We start from the raw sequence: 19,401 nt of genomic DNA, 5'->3' as shown, positions 1-19,401 counted from the left end.
CTGGTTCCTTCAGAGTTCAGAGAAACAGGACTTGGTATGTTCTTTGTAAATAAGTCAGGTATTTCATTGATGCAGTTTTATCACCAATTTCTATTTCCAACTGGACCATCCCCAGGGCCCTGAACTTTGACTAGCTGCTTGGGAGCAGGGTAGGGTGACCAGGTGTCCGGTTTTGGACCAGAACACCTGGTCAAAAAGGGATCCTGAAGGCTCCGGTCAGCACCACTGACTGGGCCCTTGACTGTCCAGTTCGCGGTGCCGTGCAGCGGGGCTGGCAGGCTCCCTGCTAGCCACCGTGCCACGTGGCTCCCAGGTCGGGAAGCAGCCAGCATGTTCGGCTCCTAGCCTTAGGGGTGGCCAGGGGGGTCTGCATGCTGCCCCATTCCCCGCCCTCAGCTGCAGCTCCTATTGGCTGGATCAGAGCAGGGGAGGAAGTAGTGTGAGCACTGACTCCCGAGCGCTCAGCAGGTGGCTGTTGAGGGGTGGCGTGGTGTGCACCTCTCCCGCTGCTGCTCAGCCCTTCTCCTTGCATGGCTGGCTTGAGATGCGGCGCGTGCCTGCGGCGATCCGCGGTCTATCTGTCACCCCATCGCCAGCACCCAGGAGTTCAATCTATGTGTATCCCCATCTCTGAATGCTGTGAATGGGGCTGCACCTCAATCCCCTCACTGCATCCCTCCCCGTCCCAACCCCCCCACACCTCCATCTCCCCTCACTGCATCCCTCCCCGTCCAACCCCTCTCGAACCCCATCCCCATCACTGCATCCCAACCCCTCCCGAACCCCATCCCCCATCACTGCATCCCTCCCCGTCCCAACCCCTCCCGAACCCCAACCCACCCCCATCACAGCATCCCTCCCCATCCCCTCATCACTGTCCCAACCCCCCCGCACCTCCATCCCTCATCACTGCATCCGCCCCCGTCCCACCCCCCATCCCCCTGTCATTGCATCCCTCCCCGTCCCAACCCCCCCGAACCTCATCCCCTCACTGCATCCCTCCCCCATCCCAACCCCCTACATCCCATCCCCCTCACTGCATCCCCTCCCCATCCCAACCCCCCCGCATCCCCATCATGGCATCCCTCCCCATCCTATCCTGCCCCCCACACCTACCCATCCCAGCCCTGTACCTCTTACAGCGCTCTCCCACCATCCTCTCCACCTCCCAGAGCTGCCACCCCTGTATTCCTCACCCCCCCACACCCCTGCCACCTCCATACACTGCCTACACTCCCATTATGTCCCTATACACCCGTGTGCCCCCCATATCCTCATGCACCTGTAGCCTTCTGCCTCCCATGCATCCCCATCCACCCCACATACCCCTCACCCCTCCTCTCTCCTTCACTGCCCCCTCTCACCCCCGCCCTGCTCTCATCCTTGGCTTCTTTCCCTCCCCATCCTTTCTCCTCCACCCCACCCCCATCTTTTCCCCTCCCAGCCAACTCTCCTCCCTTCCCAGTTGGGTGATTCAGGCATAGCCCCCGGAAAAGTGTATGAAAAAGTGTCTCTGTGTAGGTAAGTGTAATAAATGATGGGGGGGGGTACCTTTTATGGACTCCCAGCCAGCCACTAGCTATAAAATCCCTCTTAGTAGCTGTTCTCTAATTGCTCTACCTGTAAAGGGTTAAAAAGTCTCATTGCTATGCATAGGTAAAAGGAAGTAAGTGGACACTTGACCAAAAGAGCCAATGGGAAGGGCTAGAACTTTTTAAAATTAAAATTAAAAAAAGACTTCCCTTTGTCTGTCTGTCTGTTCTCTGGGGAGAGTCAGACAGGGCAGTTATGCTGTAAACAGCTTGGGGCCAGTTATGACAAATCCTCAGTATCATACCTAAAAACTACTCATTTAAAACCCCAAATATGTAAGTAGATCAGAAAAGTAGATCTAAAAAGATGTGATTCGGTTTATCTCTTTTTATTTCTTTATGGCTTGTGAACTCTGTGCTAACCCAGGTGCTTTTGTTTTGTTTGTAACCTTTAAGCGGGACCCCAAGAAAGCTATTCTTGGTGCTAATCCTTGTAGTTATTCTTTTAAAATCTAGCAATAGCCTAAGTTTCCAGATGTATTTTCTTTCTTTTTTTTTTTTTTTTAATAAAATTTATCTTTTTTTAAAAACAGAATTGGATTTTTGTTCTTAAAGGTTTGTGCACAATGTTGTTTAATTAGCTGGTGGCAACAGCTAATTTCCCCCCCCCTTTTTTTTTTCTCTCTCAGCTCTTCCCTGGAGGGGTGTGTGTGAAAGGCCTTGAGGGTACCCCACAGAAAGAAATTCCCAAGTACGCCTTCCTGGGCTCTCAAAGGGGTTCTGCACTTGGGTGGTGGCAGCATCTACCAATCCAAGGTAAAAAAAAAAAGCTGTAACCTTGGAAGTTTAATACAAGCCTAAAGTGGGCAGTATTACTTTTAAAATCCTTGTGGGCCCCCACCTTCTGCACTCGAAGTGCCAGAGTGGGGAATCAGCCTTAACAGCAAGTGTGTACATACATGCATTGTATGTGTGTAAGAGACGGTGTCTCTTTGTGTAGGGTGGTACATGTATTGCCACATGTGTGCATATCTGTGTGAATAAAATTTGCAGCCTAACTCTTGACTTTTATTCTTTTGCTGGTTTGCGCACAAAAAAATTGATGACATAAAATATGGTCTGTATTAATTTCACAACAAGTTTTTAAAAGAGAAGGGAACTCTAAAAGAAAAGTATTATTTCTTAAAAAGTGAATGTTGTTGACTAGTAATTGCAGAAGAGCCGACGGATCAGACATGTCTCCCCACCTTTGTCTAGCGACATTATAAACTCTGTGTTGCAGACTCTCTCTGTTTATGTCTATGTCCAGCACCTTCCACCCTGCACCCCGATCTTAGTTGGGGTCTCTAGGCACAAAACAACAATTGTAATATTAAATAACATGGAAGTATGTGTGTTAGTGCATGCTAGGTATGTACACATAAATGCACGTGTATATCTGCGTGTAAGTGTGGGAGTCAGTTTCTACAGATTTATTTATATAGGTATCTGGACTGGTGCATTTTTGTGGTTGTGCTCTATGGATTTGTATTTGGGCTTCAGGAGTGGTCTTTAATGGACCCATTGCAGATGTGATAATGTGTGGTCCTAATTCCACATATAAAATTACAATAACTTTAGTAAACAAAAAACATGGAGCTGGTTAAGAAAAATGGGAAGAGAGGAGGGAATGAATCATGAAAACCTTTGTGAAATTTCATTTTTTTTTAATTACCCTTTTTGATTATTTTGCTGCCAGCTCTAGCATCCTGTAACAAATAAAACCTGAACTTAGCATAATACATCTGTCAAAACAATAAATATGCCTGTTTGGGCCTTGCAGTGAAAATGAGCAGGTGAGAGAGGGTGGGGGAGAGCATGCGATGGAGGGAAGGGGGATGTAGTGAGCAGGGGCGGGGCCTCAGGGAAGGGCGGGGGAAAGGGTGTTCAGTTTTCTGGAATTAGAAGGTTGGCAACCCTAGAGCAGGAGGGAAGCTGCCCAGCTCTCCAGGGCGGCAACTGGGCTCTACCTGCCCAGCTTTCTTGTCAATTTCACAGCTTCTGCTGTGTAGACACTGAGGCCTTGTCTACACTACTGAATTTTGTCACCAAAAATTATGACACTTTAATTAAAGCGCTGTTGTATGTCCACACTATGCTCCTTGTGTCGGCAGAGTGCACCACACCAGCCATTCTTGTATTGACACAGAGTGCAGTGCACTATAGATAGCTATCCCACTGTGCAACTGGCTACAGAATGCTTTGGGAAGGATTTGCAGTGCCTCATGGGGCAGGCACAGCCTCACATGATGCATATTTCTCAATCCCATTGTTCCATGGGCATCCTACTAGATTGTCAGACACTTTTCAACTGAAGGGGGGCGGGGGCAAGTGTGTGACAGGGAGCGTGCATATGTGTGTGAGGGAGAGATAGAGTGTGTGTCAGGGCGAGTGTGTGTGAGAGTGAGGGGAGTGAGTGTGTAGGCACGATGTCTCTAAGTTCAGACAGTCGCCCAAAGCAACCAGCCCTGAGGCAGGGGGAGGGGGATATCCCCGACATCAGCCCCCACCTCCCTCTCTGGCTCTGCATAGCACTGCAGTCTCTCTCTCTCTCTCTCTCTCACTCACACACATATCCACCCCTGCCTACTTGCCTCTGTGTTCCTAGTAAAAAGAAGAACAGGAGGACTTGTGGCACCTTAGAGACTAACAAATTTATTAGAGCATAAGCGTTCCTAGTGTGGGAGAGAGCAGCATTCCACATTAATGATTTGCTCTTTGTTGCCAGAGCTGAGCAGCATGGTCAGCTGCCAGAACTTCACTGAGCTTTGAAAGGGAAGGGGGGCATGCTTGTGTAGCAGGAATGCAGGGCAGCCGTTCAAAACAGTGCGCAGAGCAGTCATGGCAGGCACTGTGGGAGGCCAGTGATGGCGATCTAATGAACAGCAGTGTCTACACTGACACTTTGTCACTTTAAGTTTGCTGCAAAAACCCCTGTGCCTCTCATCGAGGTGGTTATATTTTGTTGCCAAAACTGAAGAGTTTTGTCACCAACAGTGTCGTTGCAGTGTGTACACCTCCACTGTTTCGTTGCCAAAAGCTGCCTTTTGGTGACAAAACTCTGCCATGTAGACAAGTTCTGACATAATTAGGTCGACATAACCTGTGTTGTGTAGACCAGCCCTCAGTTGCTATAGGAATTGGTACTTTTCTTTTGAGCTACACAATAGCTTAAAAGTTAGTGTGGCTGTGTTGAGCCTGTGCCTCACTTATTCTTTTTTGTTACATATTCCGCAGCATCTGAATTTCCCTTATTTCCCATCCTAGTTAATTTTTAATCTAATCCATCCTAGGACATTGAAGGGTGAGAAAAGAAAAGCAACTGTAAGGGGACTGTTGCCCCTTACTAACACCCAGTGGGGGTATTTTGGTGGCTAGCTCCCAGCACTAAAAGGGGAGGGGTCGATGGGAAATCAGGGGCCTGAGACTGACAGGCCCCAGGAACAGTGGGAGAGGCCAATGCTCCAGGTCAGCCTGATTGACAGGGCAGGCAGGCTAATCGGGGAGTCAGGAGACCAGGGTGGGTCCCGTCCTCCGTGAACTGGAATTGCCTGGGTCAGACAGAGTGGGGCCGAGCTAAGGAGAGAGCAGGGGCCCGAGCTGAGCTGCTGGGAGCAGAGCTGCAGCCCCAAAGCCAGAGCACGGCCCAGAGAGAGCAGAACTGCCCTGGGAGCAGAGCTGCAGCAACCAGAGCCAGAGGGGCCAGACAAGCAGCCAGGAAGCAGGTCAGAGCTGGTAGCGGAGTCACAGAAGCAGCCTGCAGAGCAGACCTGTCCTGGGGCAGAGCTGTAGCCACAAGAGCCAGAGAGGCCAGAGAAGAGCCCAGGGAGCTGGAGACAGAGCATCAGCAGCTGTGCTGAGGCCGAGTGGAGCTGGAGCTGGGGCTGGAGCCATCCGGAGCTGGGGCTGGAGCCGTCCGGAGCTGGGGGCGGTGAGCAGCTGGGGAGAGCGAGGGGGACCCTGGGCAGCAGGCCCAGCACAGGGAGACGCCTCAGCCAAGAGGCTCTGCAGGCCAGACTTGGAGGGGGACCGTAACCCTGACAGGGCAGGGCGACGCTGGGAAGAAGGGTCCTGCCACCTAGAGCCTGAGAGCGTGTGGCCACCACCAGAGCAAGTGTCCGACCCGCAGCGTCCCTGCAGCACAGCCAGGGCCTGAGAAGGAGCCTGTGACCTGCCCTGACGTTCCAGAGACACTGTTTGTGATGTTCCCTGCCACAGAGCAGGGTGATGTGTTTCCTTTAACCTTTCCCATTTTTCCTTATTCTTTTTTTAAATCAATTGTTAATTAAACAACTTGTATTTGCTTTAAATTGTATGAAATGATCAGTGGGTCAGGGAGGTGCCCAGTGCAGAGAGAGTACCCCGGAGTGGGGACACCCTAGCCCCTGTCCTGGGTGACCACAGCAGGGTTGGGGGTCGAGACCCCCAGGAATCCTGGGCCCAGCCTTGTCGGGGTTACAAGGACTCTGCCAGACAGGAGTGGAAGGGGAGTCCTCAAGGGCAGGAAGGCCTCTGGGTAAAGGAAGTGGGAGCGAGGACTCAGATCCTTTCGCTAGCCCACTTCACTGGGGTAGTGCAGAAGCCAGGAAAGTCCCCACAATAGCAGGACCATTCCCCCGCTTACATAATGTACAAAGAGGAAGGATTGTTTGTGGCTAAAGTGTTAGACTGGGTGTGATAGAATGCTAGCTCTAGCACCTTCCTCATTTAGATAACTGCATACCAGAAGATTACAAACTTGAGCGGAAGCAATTAACCTCTTATGGTGAGATTGACACTTGGGGCAGCAATGACTGGGGCCTGGTCTACACTACGAGTTTAGGTCAAATTTAGCAGCGTTAAATCGAATTAAGCCTGGACACGTTCACACAACGAAGCCCTTTTTTTCAACTTAAAGGGCCCTTTAAACCGGTTTCTTTACTCCACTTCCGACGAGGGGATTAGCGCTAAAATCGGCCTTTGCAGGTCGGAATTGGGGTAGTGTGGACGGAATTCGACGTTATTGGCCTCCGGGAGCTATCCCACAGTGCTTCATTGTGACCGCTCTGGACAGCACTCTCAACTCAGATGCACTGACCAGGTAGACAGGAAAAGCCCTGCGAACTTTTGAATTTCATTTCCTGTTTGCCCAGTGTGGAGAGCACAGGTGACCACGCAGAGCTCATCAGCACAGGTAACCATGATGGAGTCCCAGGATCGCAAAAGAGCTCCATCATGGACCGAATGGGAGGTACGGGATCTGCTCGCCATATGGGGAGACGAATCAGTGCTAGCTGAACTCCGTAGCAGTAAATGAAATGGCAAAATATTAGAAAAGGTCTCCAAGGCCATGAAGAACAGAGGTCATAACAGGGACGCACAGCAGTGCCGCGTGAAAATTAAGGAACTAAGGCAAGCCTACCACACAGCCAGAGAGGCAAACGGAAGGTCCGGGGCAGAGCCGCAAACATGCCGCTTCTACGCGGAGCTGCATGCGATGCTAGGGGGTGCAGCCACCACTACCCCAACCACGTGCTTTGATTCTGTCAATGGAGAAACACACAACAGGGAAGTGGGTTCGGGGTACGAGGAAGATGAGGATAAAGATAATGTAGATAGCTCACAGCAGCAAGGAAGCGGAGAAACCGGTTTCCCCAACAGCCAGGATATGTTTATCACCCTGGACCTGGAACCAGTAACCCCCGAACTCACCCAAGGTGTGCTCCCAGACCCTGAGGGCACACAGGGGACCTCTGGTGAGTGTACCTTTGTAAATATTACACATGGTTTAAAAGCAAGCGTGTTTAATGATTAATGATTAATTTGCCCTGGCAATCGCGGCCAGTACAGCTACTGGAAAAGTCTGTTAACGTCTATGGGGATGGAGCGGAAATCCTCCAGGGACATCTCCAGAAAGCTCTCCTTCATGTACTCCCAAAGCCTTTACAAAAGGTTTCTGGGGAGGGCTGCCTTATCCCGTCCGCCATGGTAGGACACTTTACCACACCAGGCCAGTAGCATGTAGTCTGGAATCATTGCATAACAAAGCATCGCAGCGTATGGTCCCAGTGTTTGCTGGCATGCAGACAACATCCATTCCTTATCTCTCTTTGTTATTCTCAGGAGAGTGATATCATTCACGGTCACCTGGTTGAAATGGGGTGATTTTATTAAGGGGACATTCAGAGGTGCCCATTCCTGCTCGGCTGAACAGAAATGTTCCCCGCTGTTAGCCACGCGGTAGGGGGGAGGGGTGAAGTGATCATCCCAGAGAATTGTGTGTGGGGGGGTGGGGGTGGGCATTTGGGTTTGTGCTGCATGTTAACCCGGAAACCGCAGCCCCTCCTTTTACATTGCAAACCCATTTTAAATGGCCAACCCAACGGGTGCTTGGTATGGGAAATGAGGGCGCTACTGTTTGAAACCATTCCCACATGTTAAGAAGGTTAAAAAAGCCAAAAGACTGTGGCTTACCATGGCTGCCTGCAAGCCGAAATCTGTTGTCTGGCACTGCGTGAGTGATCTCTCACACCAAACCGGCAGGCCCTCAATATAAGAGGAAAAATGCGACCTTGTAACGAAAGCACATGTGCTGTGTAATGTGAACAGCAAAATTTAACGTGAAAGAGTGTACCCATTGTTCTCTAAAATGTGTCTTTTTTAACGACCTCTCCCGTCTCCTTCACCAGCTGCAAATGTTTCTCCTTCGCAGAGGCTAGTGAAGATTAGAAGGAGAAAACGGCGGACTCAGGATGATATGTTCTCGGAGCTCCAGATGTCCTCCCACGCTGAAAGAGCACAGCAGAATGCGTGGAGGCAGTCAATGTCAGACTACAGAAAATCACAATATGAACGAGAGGAGAGGTGGCAGGCAGAATCGCGGGATGAACAGAGCAAGTGGCGGGCTGAAGATGATAGGTGGCGTCAGCTTGCAGACAGAAGGCAAGAGTCGATGCTCCGGCTGCTGGAGCATCAAACTGATATGCTCCAGTGTATGGTTGAGCTGCAGGAAAGGCAGCAGGAGCAGAGACCGCCGCTACAGCCCCTGTGTAACCAACAGCCCTCCTCCCCAAGTTCCATAGCCTCCTCACACAGACTCCCAAGAACACGGTGTGGGGGCCTCCGGCCACCCAGTCACTCCACCCCAGATGATTGCCCGAGCATCAGAAGGCTGGCCTTCAATAAGAGTTAAAGTTTTAAACTGCAGTGTGTCCTTTTCCTTCCCTCCTCCCCCACCCATCCCAGGCTACCTTGGCAATTATCCCCCTAGTTGTGTGATGAATTAATAAAGAATGCATGAATGAGAAGTAACAATGACTTTATTGCCTCTGCAAGCGGTGCTCGAAGGGTGGAGGGGAGGGTGGGGTGGTTGGTTTACAGGGAAGTAGAGTGAACCGGGGGGGAGGGATAGAGGGCTCAGCAAGGAGAAACAAACAGAAGTTTCACACCGTAGCCTGGCCAGTCACAAAACTCGTTTTCAAAGCTTCTCTGATGCGCACCGTGCCCTGCTGTGCTCTTCTAACCGCTCTGGTGTCTGGCTGCGCGTAATCAGCGGCCAGGCGATTTGCCTCAACCTCCCACCCCGCCATAAATGTCTCCCCCTTACTCTCACAGATATTGTGGAGCGCACAGCAAGCAGCACTAACAATGGGTATATTTTTTTCCCTGAGGTCTGAGCGAGTCAGTAAGCTGCGCCAGCGCGCTTTTAAACGTTCAAATGCACATTCCACCACCATTCGGCACTTGCTCAGCCTGTAGTTGAACAGGTCCTGACTACTGTCCAGGCTGCCTGTGTACGGCTTCATGAGCCATGGCATTAAGGGGTAGGCTGGGTCCCCAAGGATCACGATAGGCATTTCCACATCCCCAACGGTTATTTTCTGATCCGGGAAGAAAGTCCCTTCCTCCAGCTTTCGAAACAGACCAGAGTGCCAGAAGACGCGAGCATCATGTACCTTTCCCGGCCATCCCACGTTGATGTTGGTGAAACGTCCCTTGTGATCCAGCGGGGCTTGCAGCAACATTGAAAAATACCCCTTGCGGTTTATGTACTCGGTGGCTTGGTGCTCCGGTGACAAGATAGGGATATGGGTTCCGTCTATCGCCCCACCACAGTTTGGGAATCCCATTGCAGCAAAGCCATCCACTATGACCTGCACGTTTCCCAGAGTCACTACCCTTCATATCAGCAGGTCTTTGATTGCCCTGGCAACTTGGATCACAGCAGCCCCCACAACAGATTTGCTCACTCCAAATTGATTCCCGACTGACCGGTAGCTGTCTGGCGTTGCAAGCTTCCACAGGGCTATCGCCCCTCGCTTCTCAACTGTGAGGGCTGCTCTCATCCTGGTATTCTGGCGCTTCAGGGCAGGGGAAAGCAAGTCACAAAGTTCCATGAAAGTGCCCTTACGCATGCAAAAGTTTCACAGCCACTGGGAATCATCCCACACTTGCAACACGATGCGGTCCCATCAGTCTGTGCTTGTTTCCTGGGCCCAGAATCGGCGTTCCACGGCATGAACCTGCCCCAGTAACACCATGATTTGCACATGCTGGGGCCTGTACTTTGTGAGAGGTCTATGACCATGTCAATTTCCTCATCACTCTCGTCGCCGCGCTGCAATTGCCTCCTCGGCTGGTCCTGGTTTTGCTTTGGCATATCCTGGCTCTGCATATACTTCAGGACAATGCGCGTGGTGTACATAGTGCTCATAATTGCCGCGGTGATCTGAGTGGGCTCCATGATCCCAGTGCTATGGCGTCTGGTCTGAATAAAGGCGCGAAACTAGTATCTGACGGAGGGAGGGAGGGGCTAGTGACGACATGGTGTACAGGTACAGGGAATTAAAATCAACAAAGGTGGCTGTGCATCAGGGAGAAACACAAACAACTGTCACCCAGAATGCCCCCCCCAAAGATTGAACTCAAAACCATGGGTTTAGCAGGCTGTTGATTTCACGGAGGGAGGGGGAAGCAAATGAATACATCTATTTTTTACATCTTAGGCTGGCAGCAGACGGTGCAGCATGACTGATAGCCCTCGGCATCTTCTGGGTGCTTGGCAGAAGATACTGTACTACGACTGCTAGCCATCATCGTCAAGACGGTTCAATAGGACTGCCGGCAGGACTGAGTCTCCAGGAGACAAAGCATGTCTGCCCAGGTGCCTCTGATTGAACTGGAGTACGATGACGACGGATACCAGTCGTAATACACCATCTACTGCCAAAAGGCAAGGGGCTGCTGCTGTGTAGCAATGCAGCCCCACGTCTGCCAGCACCCAGATAGCCGATGAAGGCTACCAGTCATACTGCACCGTCTACTGCCAAAAGGCAATTAGCTGCTGCTGTGTAGCAATGCAGAACCACGTCTGCCGGCACCCAGATGACATATGGTGATGCTGAGCTGAGCTGAGCGGGCTCCATGCTTGCCGTGGTATGTTGTCTGCACAGGTAACCCAGGTAAAAAGACGCGAATCGATTGTCTGCCGTTGCTCTGACGGAGGGGGAGGGGCCTGACGACATATACCCAGAACCCCCCGCGACACTGTTTTTGCATCTTCAGGCATTGGGATCTCAACCCAGAATTCCAATGGGCGGCGGAGACTGCGGGAACTGTGGGATAGCTACCCACAGCGCAACGCTCCGGAAGTCGACGCTAGCCTCGGTACTGTGGATGCGGTCCGCTGACTTAATGCACGTAGAGCATTTTATGTGGGGGACACACACAATCGGCTATAAAACCGGCTTCTATAAATTCGACCTAATTTCGTAGTGTAGACATACCCTGGGCTAATGAGGTAATTAGCTCAATAAGGGAAGATATATAGCTGGCAGGAACAGGCAGTAAGGGGGAAGTTCAGAGTGCGCTGAATGGATGGGCTCCCCTGACATATGCCTGTATTATGTTCAGTAATGTTGGGAATATAAAGATACATGGTGGGAGGGATGGACTGTGTATGTATTGTAAGAGACAACCCAAATCGGCCAGGCCATGCAGCACATCAGGTAGCTAAGGGAGTGCTGTGTGGGTCTGGGACTTGGAAAATCTGGATTAAATTTCCAGTTCTGCTGCTGACTCCCTGTGATCTTGAGAAGTCACTTCAGGCCAGATATTCAGGTGTATAAAAAGCTGATAGGTGCCTAATGAGAATTTTTTCTAAAGCAATAAAATGAGCTAGATGCCTTCATCCCATTTAAATCAAGAGGATTAGACCCCTACCCTCCTCAGATGTTTCTGAAATTCCCACTAGGCACCAATCTGCAATGTTAAGTGCCCAAATAACTTTGAAAATCTGGGTCTTCATCTCTCTGTCCTTCAGGTATAAAATGGGGATAGTAATCCTTGTTTTGTCTAGAATTTTTTCTCTTATGTGCATGTACAGCCCCAGCACAAAGAGGTCCTGCTCCCAGTTGGGGTATCGTAGCACTATTATAATAATAAAACTGTTAAAAGTAGTTAAAGAATTAGTATATTCAGTGCCAGAGAGAACCATGAAACTCCCCAAGGTACAATGCTGCATCAGAAAAGGGGATTTTGGGGGAGGGGTGTGGTAAATAACCTACGTGGTACCTTTCCTTTGAAAGAATACAAGCATTTAAAGCCTACTCACAACAGAGAGCCAATAGAGATCCACTAAGTTTTTCTCTTTGTAATTAGTTTGGTTTCAAGAATTATAGTGCACCCTTAGAGAACTTCTGGGACATTGATTTAAAGATCAAAGGGACAATTCTGTGGGAGTTTTACTGAGCGAGGAATGGAGAGATGCATTCCCTAGGGGATGGATGGGTCTGGAAGCAATGCTCCTGTGTTGTTGTTAAGGAGGCCTCAATGGCCACTGTTCTCTAATATAAAGAGGTGCGGAGGATGATCTGAGATCAGATGCACGCCCCTATACTAGCATTACCTGCTGGAGCATAAACAAAATTAGAGAATTAAAATTAGCTTAAGTTTGGCTATAGAAACATGTACTATAAAGGAAGACCCAAACTAGAGCGTAAAAAAGAGCCTTTCAAGAAGTGACTTATAAGGCCAGAAGGAATGAAGTGGGGAAAGTGTCTGGTTCAAAGAATAACTAACAAAATAAGGGGAGGCTTCTAAAAAGGCAGCCTTGGACCAATAGGGGTGACTGCAGATGGGTTTAAATAAGACACAGCATCTATCTTCAAAGGATCTGACATCGCCCTTCTCACCCCACATACCAGTGTTATCTCAAAAATTAGGAAAAACTGTTGGTCAGCAAGAAGGAGGGGAAGAGAGAGGGAGGAAAGGCCATGGGGAGAAAGGAAGTTGTAAATCTTATCTGGATTCAGACTGGAAAAAAGGATAACCTGTCTCAAATTGGTCTTTAGCTGAAGCCAAAAATTGGCAATGACATCACTTGTTTGTTAAAGGGTTCATGGTTAATACCTGCCTGACCACAATGAGGATTTTCACACACACACCCTCCCTGGGGGTTTAGCACATTTGTAAGTATCTTGATCCAAATGTTTATAAATGTCTTGTTACTGTTTGGATGTAGTAAATTGCTTATTATTTAGTCTTTATAGACATGTTTAAATCTTAATGCCAATTGCTGTAATAAAGGAATTTATGGTTAAATTAGTGTTCTGGTAATATCCTGCATAAATAATAATTCCAACACCTTCCAATGAACCACACAGCAGAAATGGGGGTGAGTGGCCTCAGAAGAGATCATCAGGTCATTCTCCTTTATGGAGGAGCAATGCTAGGGGCATAGGATAACTAAGAACTCACCTGTTTGGATTGGGGAAGCATGCACAACCAGCCCATGCCTGTCTATTTTGAAGTCCATCAGGACACTGGCAGGCTAAATGCCAGCTCTAGCCCAGGCTGCAGTCATTAGCTAAGAACTGAAACACATAGCTGGAAACTAGACCAGTTCACCTATGTTAGTTTTGCTCAAAATAGGTATTAGTCATATAAGAGTGTATTGAGTGTTTAGACTCTATGAAACGTTTGTAAGTTGCTGCATGCATTCGTCCCACTTATGATGTCGCCATAGGCGTGCGCAGCCCATTTCATTAGGGTTTGCACCCAGGGAGCCCCGCCCTAGCCCCGCCCCCCACTCTGCCCTAGTCCCGCCCCCTGACTTCCCCCCTCAGAACCCCCAACCCTCCCTGCTCCTTGTCCCCTGACTACCCCCTCCTGGGACCCCTGCCCCTAACTGCCCCCCAGGACTCCACCCCCTATTTAAATCTCCCTGCTCCTTGTCCCCTGACTGCCCCCCAAGGACCCTACTCCCTACCTGTCCCCTGACTGCCCCCCAAGGACCCTTATCTACACCTCCTCCCCCAGACAGACCCCCAGGACTCCCACGCCTAGCAAATGCTCCCCACCCCGACAGGACCCCCAGAACTCCCGACTCCTACAATCCCCCCCGCTCCCTGCCTGCCCCAACCCCTTTCCACACCCCTGCCTCCTGACAGCCCCACCCAGAACTCCTGACTCATCCAATCCCCGCCAGCTCCTTGTCCCCTGACTACCCCCTCCAGAGTCTCCCCCACTAACTCCCCCGCCCAGGACTCTCCTTGCTCCCTGTCCCCTGACTGCCCTGACCCCTATTCACCTCCCGCCCCCTGAGAGACCCTGGGACTCCCATGCCCCATCCAACCCCCCCTGCTCCCTGACTGCCCCCTCCAGAGACCCCCCCGCCCCTAACCACCCCTCCCCGGATCTCACCCCTTATCCAACCCCCCTGGCCCCAGACCCCTTACCATGAGATAAGACTCCTAGCCTCCCCGCGGAGCCAAACACTGCCCCACAGGAGCGCGCAGCCCCGGCCTCCAGAGCACTGTGCGCGGTGGCATGGCTCCAGAGGAGGGGGAAGCGTATCTGCCTCACCGCGGAGCCAAACACTGCCCCGTGGGAGCGCGGAGCCCCGGCCCCCAGAGCACTGCGTGTGCGGCGGCATGACTCCAGAGGAGGGGGGAAGGCGGGGGAGGGGCCAGCGGCTTGCTGCGCTCGGCCGGGCGCTCCAGCCTGGGAGCGCAGACCCCACGGCTTGCCACATTGGGGAGTGGAGCCATTTGCCCACCCCTGCATTAGGGTGTGCCTGGGCACACCCGGCACACCCCATGCACACGCCTATGAATGTCGCTATTCCATGCTATAAGAAAATATGGTTTTTGCTTTATAACTTTGAAAACATTTGCTCTAAACTTGTGAACCCAGGTATGGGAATTTTCCCCTCTGCCCATCCTGAAGGATCATCAAAATCAGATGGGCCATCGGGGAACACGGCAATACAAATGATTGGTTAATTGGCCTATCCCACCTTGGAAATGCTACCTGCCAGGATGCTCATCCTGGGAACTTGGAAGCTGAATGAAGAAAGTAAAACAAAGTCACAGGAAAATATTCCATTTCTTCACCGTTTGAACTCACACAGGGCCAGAGCCACCAAACTGAAGACAGAGATCCTATGAGGTTGCCTCCTGGATCTTCCCTGTAAGACACTTTGAATTGACAGACCACGGCACCACAACTCTGTCACTCTGAAGATTTAGCTTGTAGATATGTTTGCTTGATTTACCCAGTAAATAACTTATTTATTTTTCCTAGTCAATAAAAATTTAACGTTATTACAGAATTGGGCACAGGGGTTGTCTTTAGTGTAAGATCTAGAGTACCAATTGATCTGGGGTAAGTGAGTAGTCTGTTGGGACTGAAAGCAATCTGAATTCAGTGTGATTTTTGGTGTAACCATTTATCACTAAGTCCAGTTTGCCTGGGTGGCAAGATAGACTGGAGAGTGTAAGGAGACTGTCTGACTCCATGGTAAGACTATTATAGTGGTCCAGGAGTTCACATTTGTTACTGGCTTGGTAAAATCTAATCATAGAACATAATTGGGGGTATCTGCCGTTTTTGTAACAGTCTGCCCTGAGGTAGGCATTCACGGTCGTGAGCCACTCGAGACAGCATGAAACATCACACACACCCCTTGCAAACACCACCGAAAAGCACACTATGGCAGATGATCTACAGCTAAATGTTTGCTCCAGCTTTGTTGGAATCTTCCTCCCAGGCCATAGAGTGGTAGTTTTTTCACCTCAACTCCCACACTCCACTCTGCAGTGGGTTTGCAAAGGAGTGCATCTATAATCCCTGCCCAACTCTTTATCACTAGGGTGCTGTAGCCCCCACAGAGCACACATCCATGGTACACAGATGGTCTGCATGGCTCAGCATCTTGCCTTCCCCCAGCCCGTGTGCAATGGAACTTTACTGGCTTTGTTGCTGCTAGAGATCTGCAATGCCATGGATGGGGTGAGGAGATGGAAGAGGGTTGCGGGGGAAGGATTTACCCAAGTTAGTGCAAATTTGCTGCTGTCTTAGAAGTGTTCACTAACAGAGGTGCATGTTGCTGATTAGCATAGAGATTAAAAAAAAGCTGCAAAACATGCTAGCAGACTCTGAACAAGACAGTTCCTGTTTAAATAAAAGCAGAACAGAAAGGTGTAGGGAGGAAGGATGGCTGTGGAAACCACAGGACAAAGATGCATTTTAGAGTGCAAAAAGCCGTTAACCTTTTTTTCACAGGACTAGAGGCAGCATGGTAAGGCTTTATTTTGTACACCCATTCACATGCAATCTTCGTCAACTTAGGCCAAGTATAAACCGAGTTTTTGGACCAGTGTAACTACTTGAGCTAAGTGTCTGCCTTTACAGTTGAGCAGCAGAAACCGTGTGTGCACTCCATTTATACTGGTATAAGGGTGCTTCATATCAATATTGCTTATTCTCCTTCTTGTACACAAATAAGCTTTATTGGTATAAGGCAGGGTTTCTCAGCCAGTGAGTCGGGACCCAAAATTGCATTGCCAGAATATTTCAAAGGGTCACATAGCAACTGCTGTGGCTCCTCTCCCACAGGGCTGGCTGGGCTCGCTTCCCTGCTCCAGGCACTGCAACCTCTGGGGTCTCAGTGCCACTCAGGTTTGGCCCAGCCATCATGATGACGGGAGCCTGGGTAGGCCAAATTTAAGTGAATGGCACAACTCCACTCACGCGAATTTGGCCCAGTCAGGGGGCAGGGCCAAATCTGAGCAGCAGTGCAACCCGAGGTTGGAACACCCAGAGCGGAGAGCCAAGTCCAGCCAGACCCACAGCACAGGAGCTGCAGGAGCCTCCACTGTGGGGTAAGTGCTGGGCAAGACCCCCTCCCAGGGGGGAAGGACATGACCAAAACGACCCCAGGGCCTCCACCCCCAAGCTATTTACTGGGACACGCCATGAACATATACAAATGGGTCCTGAGCCCAAAAAAGGTTGAGAACCACTGGTATAAGCAGGGCCAGCGCTTCCACTAGGTGACCCTAGGTGGTTGCCTAGGGTGGCAGGATTTGGGGGGCGGCATTTTGCCGTCCTCGGCGGAAATTCAGCGGCGGGGAGTCCTTCTGCTCCGGGTGTTCAGTGAAATTCGGCGGCAGGTCCTTCACTTGCTCCGGGACCCGCCACCGAAGTACCCTGAAGACGCGGAGCGGAAGGACCCCCGCCGCCGAATGCTCAGAGGAGGAGCGCTGCTGCCTAGGGCAGCAAAAACCCTGGCGCTGCTCCTGGGTATAAGACACATTTATACTGGTATAACTGCATCCACATTAGAGGGGTTGAACCATTTTAAGTATACAGGTAACATTAAAGTGATACAACTTTTGTATGTAGACAAGGCCTTAGAGTTAAGGTTGTTCAATTGTATTTTCTGCCAATGCAGTGTCTGGAAATACTCAGTTAAGGCACCAAGAAGTGAACATCCAGACCAACCCAGGTTCAGGAAATGCATGAGTTTCTCCAGGGGTATTCCATCACAGGGAAACCCCACCCACACAGATGGAGCTCCTCTGGTGGCTCTTCTACAAGATGGGGCTGGCCAGATAGAGGTGTGTGTGTGTTTGGGATGGGCCCATTCTTCCTTTGTGGTGAAGCCAAGAGAGTTATACAACAACAATACATCCTAAATGTGTGCTGAAAAACCTTCAAACTGTGCCTCACTATCACTTATTTGGCATGTGCCACATAAAGGATTGATCCAACTCCTGCTGGAACCAATGGGAATCTTTCAGTTGACCCCAGTAAGAGCTGGAGCAGGCCCTAACATACAGAAAATTGATGTTTCAGAGAGTTTAAGGATTTAATTAGGGCTGCTATTTTAAATCCATTTGACTATAAAGCCAGATGCTTTGATTGCAGTCCAACTACACCTGGCTCAGCAGAAGCCATGAAAACCTCTCAAGTGGCTTTTCTAAACCTAAAGATGTCATAATTTTAAAAATCTGATCTCATGACCTCTCTACTGAGGGCTATGAATCTCTCCTTGCCATTGAAATAAAGCTCTGGGCCATATTCTCTGCTGGTGTATCTTACCAGCACAGAATTTAGCTCCCTGTTTCCAGCTCTGCAGGATAAAGATGTATCAGGCCTTAAATACATCACTGATGCAGAACTCCATACTACCTGTCCTAGCCCTCTGGCCAGTGTAATTTTCAGAGTGGAAAACTCCACATTTGATATAAAAAAGAAAATATTTATTTGACAAGCTATCTTAAAGTGGAGACAGATCAGTGGGCAGATTTCAGGTGAAGCAGTCTAAAGTTTGTGACAAATACAGTTTCTCACATAGTTCTAGAAACTGTGTCCTTGCAATTTGTTACATGAATAGCAGGTCCATATTCAGTGTTGCTACCTCTATCCTTTTTGTCACAAATCTCACAATACTTGGTGTATTCCTTGAAGCCTCAGAGCCTGGAATCATTTGATTAGCTGAGAATCTCAGCTTTAATTCAAAATGTAAGCTTCTAGCTCTCAGGGCTGCAGAGAAAAGCTTATAAACAGGATCCTAATGACCTCAAAAACCAGAAAGGAAACAAAAAGAACCCAATATATATTTAACCCCACTCCCAAAAAACCACTCATTACCTCACTGGGAGTCTAACTCATATTTTTTAATGCCTGGGAATTAAAATCCTGATATATTCACTCACTAGTGAGGTTGTTTTCTAATCTGGAGTGTTGGATCTTTTAGGGAAACCTGGGGTCTATTCCCAGCTCTGCCACTGGCCTGCTGGGTGACCATGAGCAAGTTATTTCCACTCTTCATGACTCCATGTACCTATCTGTAAAATGGGGATAAAGATATTGACCACCTTTGTAAAGTGCTTTGAGTTCTATGGACAAAAAGTTCTATATAAGACCTAGGTACTAATTACTGTTGTTATCCTGGGTTTATTTTTGTCACATTTTTGGAGTTTCTAATGAGCTCCCAGTGACTCATGCAAATAAGAGGGAGGAAGGTTGCTTGTACATCCAGTTAAAATAAATGATCTTAAAACACTATGCATTAAATAACCCTGAATTCAATACCTATTTGTTTTAGTTATCACAGTTTACTTTACATGGTTTGTGAATATTGCAGCTGACAGAAGCAAAACTAAAGGAAGGAAACAATCTCCTTCTTATGAAATCCAAACAACGGAACCAGTATTTTGAAATGTGAGCTGTCCATGCTGCAATCTAAGCATTCACACCATTGCTCAGTCCTGGTAGCTGAGCCGGATGCTAGTCAGATGTGCCAGGAAGGAGACCCCAGAGGCATTTCAACCAAGGCTCTTTTAGTTTATTGTGTGAAGCAGCTGTTCACATCCCTTATAGGCCTTGCTGGCAGGGGATGCTTAGTGACTGTTTAGGTGTGGACAGCATTTTCACAGAAATAAATAAAAGTAAAACGTTGGCGATATGGTCCAGTGACATGGTCCTGTTTTGGACAGAAAGAGAAGTTATACTGAGATTGTTTAAAAAAGGCCACTGCAGATACTATGGATAAAATGGTCTA

The 19,401-nt window shown here is 49.4% G+C and overlaps 2 protein-coding genes across 10 annotated transcripts in view; one reads left to right on the top strand and one right to left on the bottom strand.

Moving 5' to 3' along the window:
• The window catches only part of GALM (galactose mutarotase), a 69,001-nt gene that overhangs the window by 39,614 nt on the left and 9,986 nt on the right, over positions 1–19,401 (bottom strand). Inside the window, exons 2-3 of one of the 9 annotated variants that reach the window (XM_065590872.1) lie at positions 6,973–7,093; positions 3,247–3,337 (exon numbers count right to left, since the gene is read on the bottom strand). The exons of 7 other annotated variants lie outside the window; for them this stretch is intronic. The gene's annotated coding sequence lies outside the window, so the exon portion shown is untranslated. Of the gene's footprint in view, positions 1–3,246; positions 3,338–6,972; positions 7,094–19,401 lie in introns of those variants that run through there. One more of the 9 variants, XM_065590879.1, reaches the window with a different exon arrangement.
• LOC135982701 (uncharacterized) lies at positions 6,773–9,672 on the top strand. The gene is made up of 2 exons (XM_065590880.1): positions 6,773–7,306; positions 8,240–9,672. The coding sequence occupies exons 1-2, from the start codon at positions 6,901–6,903 to the stop codon at positions 8,740–8,742; spliced, it is 909 nt and encodes a 302-aa protein (XP_065446952.1). The 5' UTR covers positions 6,773–6,900; the 3' UTR covers positions 8,743–9,672.

This window comes from Chrysemys picta, chromosome 3 (genome assembly GCF_011386835.1).
Source record: "Chrysemys picta bellii isolate R12L10 chromosome 3, ASM1138683v2, whole genome shotgun sequence".
Lineage (NCBI taxonomy): Eukaryota > Metazoa > Chordata > Testudines > Emydidae > Chrysemys > Chrysemys picta.
Note: the sequence above shows the minus strand (reverse complement) of the source record. Positions and strands in the feature narration are given on the sequence as shown.

Coding starts and splice junctions, on each gene's coding strand:
- LOC135982701 (XM_065590880.1), top strand. CDS start 6,901: ATGAAGAACAGAGGTCATAACAGGGACGCACAGCAGTGCCGCGTGAAA. Junction 7,307..8,239: donor GGGCACACAGGGGACCTCTG/GTGAGTGTACCT, acceptor CTCCTTCACCAG/CTGCAAATGTTTCTCCTTCG.